General features: G+C 46.0%; 1 protein-coding gene across 3 annotated transcripts in view; it reads left to right on the forward strand.

Annotated features, from left to right (window-relative positions):
* Positions 1 to 13,118, forward strand: part of LOC112117173 (protein Shroom2) — a 191,483-nt gene that overhangs the window by 62,572 nt on the left and 115,793 nt on the right. For all 3 annotated transcript variants that reach the window (XM_024215069.2, XM_024215070.2, XM_024215071.2), the window contains exon 2: positions 6,649 to 6,800. In XM_024215069.2, the coding sequence (XP_024070837.2) occupies positions 6,649 to 6,800 (152 nt within the window). The remainder of the gene's footprint in view (positions 1 to 6,648; positions 6,801 to 13,118) is intronic.

Genomic DNA, 13,118 nt, shown 5'->3' on the forward strand with positions numbered 1-13,118 from the left:
CTCTCACGGCAACAAGGAGGCCGTGTCATTGAGCCAAATATGGTGCAAATCTAAGAAACTGATAGAGACGCTTGCGGCAGAAGCCGAGGTCCAGTCGGCCATTAATGACCTCTTTCGGCCAAAAGAGGAGCCGCCTTGTGTGTTGCCGGTGGGAGCCCGTGAGTTCTTTGGGGGTGAGGACACTATCATACCACTCATCCCCAGTGCACTCGAAGTTGATCCTCGTACCGTCCCGTTACCAGACGACCCCGCGGATAGAATGGAGGTCTCGAGCCCAGAAGGGGATGAGTTACAAGAATTTCGGGCGGAAATGTACAAACAGGGCCTTCAGCTACAGGACATGCTGAATCAGTTGTCCCATTTGGCCGGTGAGAGCCATCCCCCGCAGTCCCACACATTGCGAGCCCTGAACCAGCCCGGCTTTCCTGTCACCAATGATGCTTGTACCCTAGGGTTCCAGGCGGAGTTCCCGGGGCAGGGTGAGCAGTTGCGGAATAGGTTGGAAAGAATGGCGGAGCCGGGCTTATCTAGCTTTGAAAGGGCATATAGGAAAAAACCACCGGATAAGATCCCTCCGGCGGATGATGTAGCCTACCCCCTGTCCTCATTGTGGTTTATGGGGCTGCGCGATTGGGTGCACCGGACAGGATAACGTGTCCACGCACCGGCCACTGGATGTCACCAACCCGTTTGCCCCGAAGCCTCCAGCATACTCATCCGATGTTTCCACCCTGCGACATGCTTCAAACAATATCCCGGGCGGCTCGGGCCCCCCGGACCCTGTAAGGCGTTGGCACGGACTTATTAGGGAAGCCCATATAGAGGGGGAATTTGCGCCCGAGGCTTATCCAGTAGTTACACCGGATCCACAGAACCCCGCCAGACGGCAATGGGCTCCCTTAGATTGGAAGCTTGTCCGGGAGGCCCAAAAATCTATAATGTCATATGGTATGCATAACCCATATGTGCAGTCCTTGATCGAGCAGATATTTGTTGGGCAGGCCATGTGCCCTTATGACTCTGTGAAATTTGCTGACATGCTTTTAACGCCAACACAGCGATTGTTGTGGAAGGATAATTGGGCGAAGCGCTTCGAGATGGCTCTTATGAAGAAAGGGGTCTATGTGAAGCCACAACTCCAGGCGCGCCTCGACCCGCGCATCTTACAGTCACAGGGACTGGCGTTGGCTGCGTTCAAGGAGGTTCCACAAATGAATCCCTGGTGGGTTCCAGTGAAGTGGGTCCGGCCGTGGCTCAAGACACAAATTGCTGAAGAGCCCGACGCCGCCACGCAGGAACCGGACGATGACCCCGCGGCACCGGACCTGCACTTGTTGTTTGTCACAGCCTAAACACCTGATAATGCTGTACTTCTATTTGTTCGGACTCCTCATTATAGGAGCAGGGGTCTTTGTATATCCAAGTTCTGTATCTTTTGTTAACCCACGACAAAATGTTTGGGTCACCTAGGCGAACCAGATTGGCCAAGAAGCCCTTTTTATTTGTCCATGGCCACCCCATCGAATCCCTTTAGAATATGTCTTATTGGCTATCCTTATTTACACCCCGATGGTTTTCGTGGGTATTTATGTAATATTATGTTTCTGAATAGTTCCTTATTTAAGAAAAAGGGGGGAGGTGTGGGGATGCAAAGTTCCATGAGAGGGTAAGGGTCACGATGGGACACTTGCCTGACAATAAATCATGGCCTTATGTAAGCCCCCCTGGTGGTTATATAAGATGAGGCCTTATGTAAGGCCCCCTGGTGGTTATATAAGACATGGCCTTATGTAAGGAAGAATTGAACCAATCGGTGTGGGGCTACACATGTGATAAACACATGATTCTCCTTCTTGTCCAATCGGTAGATGTGTAATTATAGCCTAATTGTGTTATGTAATAAACAGTTTGAGTTCAGCAAGAAAGACTATAAGAGAAAGCTTGTAATAAAGAGTCAGCTTGGTTCAGCTTGCAACCACATTGGTCGTGTGCTTTATCCTCCCGACGTGATCCCCACAAATGGTGACCCCGACGTGATTCCCCATGGAACCCCACAGAGGACCTGCTCTCTGGCTAGGTTTTGGGCAGATGGTCAAAGTGACCTGAGTCAGATTCCTGTCTCTCTTCTAGTGAGAGTGCAAAACAAAAAGACACACCATGTTCAGTACTGTGTGTAAATCAGAAATGGTTCCAGCCCCCTTTTGTCCCGATGTTCCTAGTATTTATCAGAATGTGTATTGAGAAACATTTTTGTGTGTGAATACATTTTTTGCATGTCTGTGTGTATTTGAGGTATGAGAAAAAATTGCACAATAGTTTTCACAAGGGCATTTGGCAGTACTGAGAAAGTTCTAAGTTTGTCTGTTGGGCAGGGTTGTAGTTCAAACAACAGTCTGATAGAGCGGAGAGTACATCTGGTATACAGATAATATGATGAAAGTAATAAAATCAAAATTCACGAAGACAGGGAAATTAGAATGGCAATAGTAGGAGAAAAGGGATATAATGTTTTTTGCAGATAGCTTCTCCTATGAATTGGTTAGTTAGTTTTACTTGTGTTCAGTTGCTGGTAGAGCCTTTATCTTATAGAGGTTTACTTTAGAGACGTGTTGGTTAAAAAACAGTTTCTTAGTGTAATTAAAATGGATTGTATTTTCCCCCCTAGCAAATACTCATGCTTGGACCAACAAGTACATAATTGAATGGAATTATGTTATTTATACACACATTCACTGATCTGTGTTCAAACCAGCAGGGAAAATTTATGCACGAATCCTTTTAGCGCAGAAGGATTGTTACTATATAAGATTGTATGTTTTATTCTTTTTATCTGCAACTAATTTAGAAGCAATATGTGAAGAGACCCACTTTCAGTATTTGTCAGGGGTGCTTCAGCTCAGTCTCGTTTTTCAGTTGTGATTAATGTTGTTTTGGACGTGCCCATAAGTCTCTTTGGAAGGCTTACGCTATGTGGAATGTGCAGTTCCCCTGCTGAAATGAAAACTCAGAGGGGGTAACTGAATACTCTCTTCAGTCAGTGTATTTCCAGCTCGAAGAAAAAACAAATAACTTTGCTGCGAACAATGAAAATTCCTTGAAACCCTAGGAGACTGGACTGAAAAACTGACACTGTCAAGGTCTTAAGGCTCAGACCTTCAAATTGCTTATAACCCAGTGGCACAAAGTCTTTCCAGCCCTCAGGGCTGAACCAGTACCTTGCCAGGAGTTTAAGGGCCACAAGTAATTTACATGTAGATATGTTGCTTAAAACTCCTCAAACCACAATATATTATACCTCTTAATTTTTATTCATCCCGGGTTGACCTCCATCCTCAACCCCATGGTCTCTAGTCATTCACCACTGCTTTTCATTGACATTTCCCCATGCTCTATGCTCCACTATGCTTCAGGCTTCAAAATGCATATCATTTAAAGGTAATCCAGAAATGCAGTGAAGCACTTAAAGGACTTGAGAGCACTTTTTGGGAGGGTCAAGATTCATGTGTCCTCAGGTGCTCATCACTTCTCTTAGTTTTGATTGACTTGTGACTCTCTTCTGTGGCTGCCTAGAGCAATTATGTATTTCCATCCCTGACTCCTTGATCTCCTAACCTGTTTGCTTGCATGGAAGTATGATTTCCATCTCTACTCCCTTGCTCTCCACTCCACCATACAACTGAAGTGGGATTTTAAATTTTTAGTGAACCCATGAGATTTGAATAAATACCCTGGCAGTTGTGGGTCATGGATTGTGCATTAATTGTAACTGGATGTGAAAACTTACCTGAATTTTGATTATCTGCATTTTTTTAAAAGATACGATTTGAAAACTACTTTACTATTATCAAGTAATTTTAAAAATAACCACTGTTTTAGAAAGGTCTACAAATACAAAATATTCAGTGCATCATTTTTTATTTAGACTTTTCTGAAGAGAGAAGATGAGGTATTTTATTGGACCAACTGCTGTTGGTGAAAGACAACCTTTTGAGCTACACAGAGCTCTTCTTCAGGTCTAGGAAAAGTACTCAGTGTCACAGCTAAATACAAGGTGGAACAGAGTGTTTAGCATAAGTAGTTAATGCATCTCTTAAGAGACCATTCAACAAGACAATCCTCATGTTAACTCTCATCATTCCAAGAAGTATTGCTTTATTTTATCATTTTACTTACATCTGTATTGTTGAAGCATTGCTTTTTTTTAAACTTCAGTTTATAAACAAAGTTTCAAATATCCACTCCTGAATTGTATTGGATCCATATGCCCTCTTTGTTGATTGTATTGAGGCAGATAAGTTGTGGATACGTGTTTTTGTTTTGTTTTGTTTTTTATTTTTTTACTAATTATGTAGTAAATGACTTGGCCTGCTTTTGAATACAGTAGAATGTAAAACATTGTTATTTGTTTATGGTAATAACTATGATGTGCTAGGTGTTTTCCAGGGATTTCAAGAGAGTACAGGCCCTGTGCAGAGGAGCTCACTCTCTAAGAGCTGGTAGACAACATTTTGGAATGAGGAACAGCTAGGAATGAGGAATTTTTATACAAGTCAATTAGATTCTCTGTAGGAACACAGCAGAAATAGGTTTTCAAGAGGGCCTTGAGTGTGGCCAGGTTAGGGGCCCTGCGGATGGACTCGGGACAGTCGTACCATGCCTAGGGGACAGTATGAAAGAAGGCCTGGGGATAATTGTGCAAGAAGCAGATGAGGCTGGGGAACACTAGAAGAGCAGAAGCTGTTTGGGTGAGGGAGGCGTGACACAAAGCCTGACAAAGATGGATAAGCAGGGAGGGGGAGAATTTTATATAGAGCTTTGAAGGTGATGACAAGTGTTAAATCTGCTGTAATAGTGGATGGTGAACTAAAGGAGGGATGGATTCAAAGAGAGGAATGACATGATCATGCAAGAAATAGGACTTTAGTGGAATTATTTTGTATGGACTGAAGGGGAGGCCAGAGATGATGCGGTATTTTAAGTTGGGATATAAAGAGGACCTGAATGAAAGATTTAGCTTTGAGAATGGAAAGAAAATGGCAGATCTAGGAGTTGAGGAAGAAGTGACAAGATTTGGATATGGTATGTGAGCAGATGAGTGGGAAGAGTCAAAAATTATCCTTAGATTGTGGATTTGAGTGACCCGGGGGGAGGGGGGGGAGTGTGTGCATAAAAGAGAAAGGAAGACGTTAAGGAAGGATTTGCAAAAGAGCTAAGCACCTACAACCACCAATGAAGTTAATGGGAGCTGCCAGTACTCAGCAAATCAAACTCTTGTTTTGTTTTTTAAGATTAACAATGTCTATAGTTATTACCAGGTTTATCTCTTATGTGTTGACGGAAATGGTCAAATATTAACTCTTCTTACTTTATCTGCCTGTCAATTAATCTGAATATTATGAATAGTTTGAGTAACATTTGACCAGTAACATTTTCTGTAGTCCAGGAAGGGTGGTAGGAAAAGCAGTACATGCCTTCCATTGATGTACACCACGAATGGCCACCTTACCTGGGCATGTGACACATTCAATCTTTGCTTACTGGTTCTCTCACCTCCCTCTCTCTTCCCGGCCAGAACTGCTGTGTAATTCTATCAAACATTGTAAAATCCTTGTTTTCTTAAAGGAAATACCTTCTTCCAACCCTAGAAATTAGTTAAGTTAGACATCCGATTCATTAAATTAGTTCATATTTCCCAGACACAACTAGTTTCACAATATTTTGGTTACCACAGCATGTCAAACATCTTTTGGGTGGAATGTGATGGTGGTGGTGCTGGTATCAGCTAGCTCATCTGAAAAATCTAGATTTTTAAAGTGTTTGTCCAAGGCTTTTTTGTGCAAGCATGCGTAACTATATTGGCCACGCACTGAACAAAGGTGAGGCTGTCAAACTCAAGATCACGGGTACCCTTGGCTTTCCACACCAAGGACACATCTGTACTACAAGCATTACAGTGGCATGACTACAGCTATGCTTTGGTAACGCCATAGTGTAGACGCTTCCTACGGCAGTGGAAGGGGTTTTTCCATTAAAGTAGGCAAGCCACCTCCCTGAGCAGCAATAGCTAGGTCAATGGAAGAATTCTTTCAACCTAGATGCACCTACACTGGGGGTTAGGTCAGCGTAACTCCAGTGCTCAGAGGTGAGACTTTTTCAGGCCCCTGAGTGCTGTAGTTATGTGAAATAAACTTTTCAGGCCCTAGATTTTAGTGTTGCAGCCTTCTGCTCAGGTAGCCCTTCCTTCCTCTCTTTTCTCCAGCCTGGTCTATGCTTCAAAGTTAGATCAACTTACCCACGTCGCTACCACTGCTCGGGGAGGTGGATTACTTACCTTGATGATTAAAAACCGTTCCACTGCTGTAGGAGGTATCTGTGCTATACTGCTGCAGCTGCATAGCTGCTGTAGGACCCGTAGCGTAGACACGTCCTCCCTCTCCCTCATAATGCTTATTTCTGTTTCATTACTTTAGCTCTAAATATTTTTAACAAGCATATAATTCTTTTGCATTTTAACCACTTCAGTGTGTTACTAATTACCCAGTTATGTAGTACCAATAAACAATGAATTTTACTTTTTATCTTTAAAAAAAAAATGAAGTAGTTATTTGTTCTCAATCCTTCTGCTTTTTTGAATTGCTTTTTCTTCAGATTGAAGAAGGGAGCAAAGCTGCAGCTGTTGACAAGTTACTGGCTGGAGACGAAATTGTCAGCATCAATGACGTGGGCCTCTCCGGGTTCAGACAAGAGGCGATCTGTCTGGTGAAGGGATCACACAAGACTCTCAAGCTTATAGTGAAAAGGTAAGCTCCTAACGGACAGCCAGAGGGCTGGATGCTGCCTGGCTCTGCTTTTCAAAGGAAAGGGGCAGACTAAACCTGTTAAAGAGAAGCAGCAATGATTTGCTGTTTTACTTTATTCTCTGCAGGAGTCTTATAAGGGGTCATTCACATTTTTATGCACAAACATTATATGTTACCTCTTCTTCCAAAGGAGCACAGATGAAATGCTGCGCAGGCATTGTATGGGGGAGTGAAGGTCCAAGAGCTTTGGTGTGCTACAAACAGAATTATTTCACAGCTTCAGTCTCTAATTCAGGAAGAAGGGAAGGGAGATGGCAGGCTTGCCCTGGCCTTGTGGCAATAATGACTCTGTTGGGTGCAATAGCTACATATGTGATTGTGAGGAATTGGTTTTGTGAGGGGCTAGGCAGGAAACCGTTTTTTCATCCCGCAAGAATTTTTGAGATTTTAAAAAATATATTTTCATCCTGAATCGGGATGAAAAGTCAAAATCTAAAAACATTTCATGAATCAAAAATATGGAAAAATAAATTCACTCAGATCAATGGAAATGTTTCAATATTAGCCTTTTACATATGTACTATACAATAGCTTACATTTTGAAACAGCTTTTTATGTTGACCTTTAAAATGGACAAAAATGTTTTGAGAATTTCAGAAAAATATTGAAACGAGTTTCAAAATGGGAAATCTGTCAGAACTGATTCTTTCCTGCAAACAGTTTCAGATTTGATGACTCAACCTTTTCTGATGTGGGGGAAAAAAAAATCTTGTCAAAAAATACATGACAAGCCTCTTTAGTCATGTGCATTGCGGATGGTTGTGTTTTAGAAGTGAAAAGTGCATTGGTGTAGAGCCAAAGAGAGTATTGTGGTGATTGGGTGATACAGTACATCAATTTAGATTGGCTTGAATGTTAATGTTGCCTTAAATGGTGATCCTTAGTTTCTGGAGATAGCATTGATAGGAAATGAACATGAACAGCCTTTACTTTTAGCTTAAAAAGGGCTTTCTTGTGGGGATGGAAGAAATTAGCAGAGCTGCTGAATCTATCACCCACACAGATGGTGCAATAACTTACAAGTCTATGAATAACAGGTTCAGGGAGTTCTACCAAAATTTGTATAGCACCAGGACTAATAAATAAAAATAAAAAATTGTCTGGACTATGATATAAATCATATTGGTCTCCATCAACTTGATCCTGCACTGGCTACTCTGCTGGGAAAGATTTCTCATTAGAGCAGTGCTGCTCAAACTATGGTTCGGGACCCCAAAGTGGGTTGCGACCCCATTTTAATGGGGATGCCAGGGCTGGCATTAGACTTGCTGGGGCCGAAGCTGAAGTCTGAGCCCCACCGCTCAGGGCCAAATTCCAAGGGCATCAGCTCTGGGTGGTGGGGCTCAGGTTACAGGATGGGCAGTGGGGCTTTGGTTTTGGCCCCCAGGTGGGGCGGTGAGGCTCGGGAAGGCTCAGGCTTCAGTTCCCCTTCCTGGGGTCATGTAGTAATTTTTCTTGTCAGAAAGGGGTTGCGATGCAATGAAGTTTGAGAACCCCTGCATTACCGTGTATTGCATCAGCCATCTGCGCTCTAGATCAGCAGTTCTAAACTGGGTGTCTGCGGTCCCCGGGGGGTCCGTGAGCCCTTTCAAGGGGACCCCGTGACCCCGTGGCCAAGTCCCGATCCTCGGCGCCCCCCGCAGGGCTGAAGCCAGGAGGCATGGGGATGAATTCCAGAGCTCTGAGTCCTGGTGCTCCCTGTGGGGCAGAAGTTCTGAGTCCATGGGTAGAGTTGGGGACATGAAGGGCATTGCGCCCTCCGCAAACTGCAGCACGAGCACAGCAGTCCCGGGTGCAGCTCCACACCTCACCCCCCATCTCCACTCTCCGCCACCTGGCCAGTTGGAGGCGGGAAGCCGGAGTCAGGCAGTGCGGGGCAGCTGCTGCTCTGACTGGTGCCACGGAGCAGGCAGCGGCAGCGTTCCCTGCTCTCCCAGGTTGAAGCTGCTCCTCAGCTCCCAGCCCCCTTTGCTCCCTCAGAGGCAGCTGGTAAGAGCCCTCCGGATGGGGAGACCCAACTCTGTGGCTGGCAGACCCTTCCGGGAACAGGGACCACAGAGGAGTCCTCCCAGCATACAGCCTCTAATTCCTCTCTCCCTACACCCTGAGCTACCCCCCCTGCCCATGCACAGCCCCTAGCCACCCCCCTCCCTGCACCCACAGCCACCCTCTGTGTGCACACAACCCCTAGCTACTCCCCTCCCTGCACCTTGAGCTACCCCTTGTCTGCACACAGCCCCTAGCTAACCCCTCCCTGCACACTAAGTTGTTTTCAAACTTTTTTAGCTAAGCCCCCCACCTTTGAGTTATAATTTTTGGTTGTTGAGTGGCCTGCTGAAGTGAGTCATGGGGTGGAGTTGGCACTCACTCCCTGGACCCCGCCATGTGGAGGTGCCTCTAGCCTCACTGGCCCCTGCCCCCCACAAAATAGAAGTCAAACTACACCTATGCCCATGGCCCCTGCCAGAGACCCCCACCCCCCCCACCCCGCTGGACCCTGGAGTTTTTATAACATGTAGAGGGGGGGCCCTGATTTTCATATAGAAAACCCTTTTTCTAAAATTATATTCCTCTGAAATATAAAATAAGTTCTGTTGATGAAAGTGGGACCAGGCCAGAAAGCATTTGGTCTCTGCCATTTCTGAGCAGTTCACACATTTGAAACTATTCCATCCAAGTCTTATGCTTTTATCCTTCACTTCTTTTCCTTATGCAGTAATTCCCAGGATATCTAATAGCTAAGTACTTTGGGACCTAGCCAGCTGTGCATTTTAAAAGTCCAAATCTTGGCCGAGACTTAGATGGAGCCAAGGTTTGAGTGAAAAAGTTTTGCTGTGATGTTCAACAGCCTTCATTCACAGTCCTGAAAAATAACTTTAGTTGTCCTCAGGCCAGGTGTAGTTCTCATTTTGCTACTGTGGGTTAGTAATGTCAATTAGCTATCATAGAATTATCTGTTCTGCCACTGGTCTTTAAATAATCAAATGTCTGAATGGTTTATACAAAAGAAAGTTGTTGGTATCTAAACAAAACTCTGTTTTGATACAGAATTCTGGCACTAATCTCCAGGCCATCAACATGCTATCCTTGTTTGTTGATTTCTCTTTTGGAAATGCAGCAGGGTTGAGAGCTAGAAGTAGATAAATCAGCTACAAATATTTGCCACTGTTGAGCCAGTCCCATAGTACAGTAATGTTTGAAAGTCGTTTACAAACATTGATGATTGAACAAGTGCAATGTTCTTTTGGTTTTGGTTGAATAAGGACCCTGGAGGATACATATTGCTTAATCAAGTGGGTTTGTTGAAACAAAAAATGTTAATTATGTGCTAGTTATTCAGTGTTGTTGTGAATCACTTCTTGTGTTGGTGCCTTTTTTTGGAGAACTAGAGAAGAAAATAAAGCACATATTTCTTATAGGAACTGTTTGATTTCTCTTGGTAAACACGTACACAGTAGTTTGTCTATACACACACACACATGATTAAAATAGCTCAGTACCATTGGTACTAAATAAGGGAGTGTGTGTGTATCTATATGTAATAAAATGTGTGCACGCAATGTTTAAACATTATTTCCCTAAATACCATTCTGGTTAGGGGTTTATGATACATGCTGTCACTCAGGTTGATGAGGGTAAGGATGGGTGAGAAACTTTTCTCTGTTCCTGTGACCACTTTCCCTGCTGACCTCTGATTGGCTCTTGGAACTGTCAACGGAGGGCAGACTATCTGAAGCTGGGGAAAAGGCAGCAGAAGCTGATACAGGCATCCCTGCCCTGCAGTGACGTCTGATGACAGGTGGCTTGGACTGCTGTTTAATTCAACCAGCTGCCCAGGACTTTGGCCAGAATTGCAGATAACTGAGACGGGCTTTAAAACCCTAGAGTAGTGCTGGCGGGTATGAAAGTGACATTTTTTCCCTTGAAAGTATTGTTTGTGTTGATGACTCTATAAATTGTAAAAACACAAAATATGCTCAGAACGTTGATCAAGCTTATTTTTCTAAATCAGAAGACAGAAAACTGAATGTGCTTTTAAATTTTATCTAAGTGCACCGTGACTGTTAGGATTTTGTTTTAGATGCATCTTAATTTCCTAAAAGGAAAGAGACCAGAGTCTGAAAAGAACAAAATTACATATAATCTGAATTGTAAATACTCATGAGGAAATTTAGAGTCTTATTTATTTGCATGTCACTTTGTTTACAGAGACATCCTTTAATTGTGGCATAGCAGCGACAGAGCATATATGTATGTCCAGAGAGTTTCCCACATTCCACAATATGCTGTACGGTCTGCATCACCTAACATTTTAAGATGAGGCACTAAATAAAAATCAGAAGAATCCTTTCTGTTACATTCACAAACTCTAGGAGGGTTGCTATTTATTTTTCATTTGCTGACAGGAAATGTGCTTGAAGCCAGTGGTAACCCTTCCATATTGTGTGTGGAATTAAATGTCAACTGAAATCGCTGGCCCTTTCATACCCCTTTGAGCAGTTGGATGTGCTTTCAGAGTAGAGCTCAGTGTTCTGGTTGGTATTAAAAGTGCTGTCATTCTTAAGGGCTCTTCCCCCCCCCCCCCCCCCCCCCCCCCTTCAACTAGATCAGGCCTGCACAACTCGTAAAGCGGCGAGGGCCATATTACTCCAAAGAAAATAGCTGAGGCCCGAAACCCCCCGGCCCCGCTGAAACACCTCCCCCCCAGCACCACCCAGCCCCCGTGTAAGCAAGCAGGACTCACCCCGGCAGCGCCTCGTGCTGGTCTTCTCGGGAATTAGCTCATCCAGCCGTTGGAGCGCCCTCTGCAGGCTGGTGTCCCGCTGGCCCCATGTCCCTCCCAGACCCTGGTGCCCTTTGATCTGGGGTGCTGCCCCCTGGCAATACCCCCACACTCTGCCTCTAGATCTCCCCTCTCTGGGGAACCCCCAACCCTCTAATCCCCACCTTGCCTCAGTATAAGGCTACTGCCAGTCACCAACTAGCTCCTGCACCCTGGGGCAGACTGCAGTATAAGCCACACATCACAGGCAAGGTTGGGTTTGGACCTGCTGCCTCTCTCTATAGCTGGGCTGCCCCTCTGCAGCCCTGGTACTGGTCTTAGACCCTTAGCTAGCTCTGCAGCTTGGGGGTTTTCCAGGCTGGAGCTCCCCAGCTCCTCTAGCCTTCCCCCAGCCCTGCTCCACTTCCAGTACCCTGCTCAGCTCCCTAGCAGCCAGGCCCTTCTCGCTCTACAAGCAGAGAGAGACTTCCTCTGAGCCTCTGGCTCACAGCCTTTTTATACAGGCCAGCTGGGGCCTGATTGGGGCATGGCCCAGCTGCAGCGGCTTCCCCAGTCAGCCCAGCTTTTTCCCTGCCACAGCCCTCCCCCAGGGCTGTTTTAAGCCCTTCAGGGCAGGAGCAGGGTAACCACCCTGTTACACCCCCCGAAACACATCCTCCGCCCCAGCACTTCCCGCCTCAGCAGGCCCTGGCAGTGATGCACCCGCTGTATGCCAGGCGGGGGGAGCGGGAGACGGAGACACGTGTGCTTCTGGCCGTTCAGGCGGTTGGAACGCGGCGCGCGCGGGGCTGTGAGGTCTCTTGTCGTCGTGTCCCCCCCCGCCCCCGACAGGGGGAGAACCCAGCAGCCGCGCTTCTGACCGTCTGGCAGGGCCGCCCAGAGGATTCAGGGGGCCCTGGGGCAAAGCAATTTCGGGGGCCCCTTCCATAAAAAAAGTTGCAATACTATAGTAACATGTATTTGGAAATGTAAAAAATAACTAGTGAAATACATTCAAAAATTAATTTGTAATAATTTGAAAATACACTAAATACATTATTTAAAAATATTAAATGCTTTAATGGTATGTATACATTTGCAATTACATAATGGGCTGGGTGCAGAACTGGGGGTCAGGGCTGTGAGGTGGATGGGGTCGGGGTGGTGCCCAGCTCAGAGAGGCTGGGCTCGGAGCTGGGGGTCAGGGCTGGGGGGGATGGGGATGAGGTCGGGGGGGTGCCCGGCTCAGAGGGGCTGGGCTCAGAGCTGGGGGTCAGGGCTGTGGGGGATGGGGTCGGGGGGTGCCCGGCCCCTTACCATGCCGCTTACCCCCTCTCCCGGATCCTCAGCACGCCGCGTCCAGCGCTGCAGTGGTGTGGTGTCTCCAGCGGGGCCTGAGCTCCCGCCGCTCGGCCGCAGCCCCCAGCCCCGCCCCCTTACCAGCTGAGATGCCGGGGGATGGGGGAAGACGGAGGTGGGGGGAGCCTCCAACATAC

Source organism: Terrapene carolina, unplaced genomic scaffold (genome assembly GCF_002925995.2).
Source record: "Terrapene carolina triunguis isolate 2854851 unplaced genomic scaffold, T_m_triunguis-2.0 Scaffold22, whole genome shotgun sequence".
NCBI lineage: Eukaryota > Metazoa > Chordata > Testudines > Emydidae > Terrapene > Terrapene triunguis.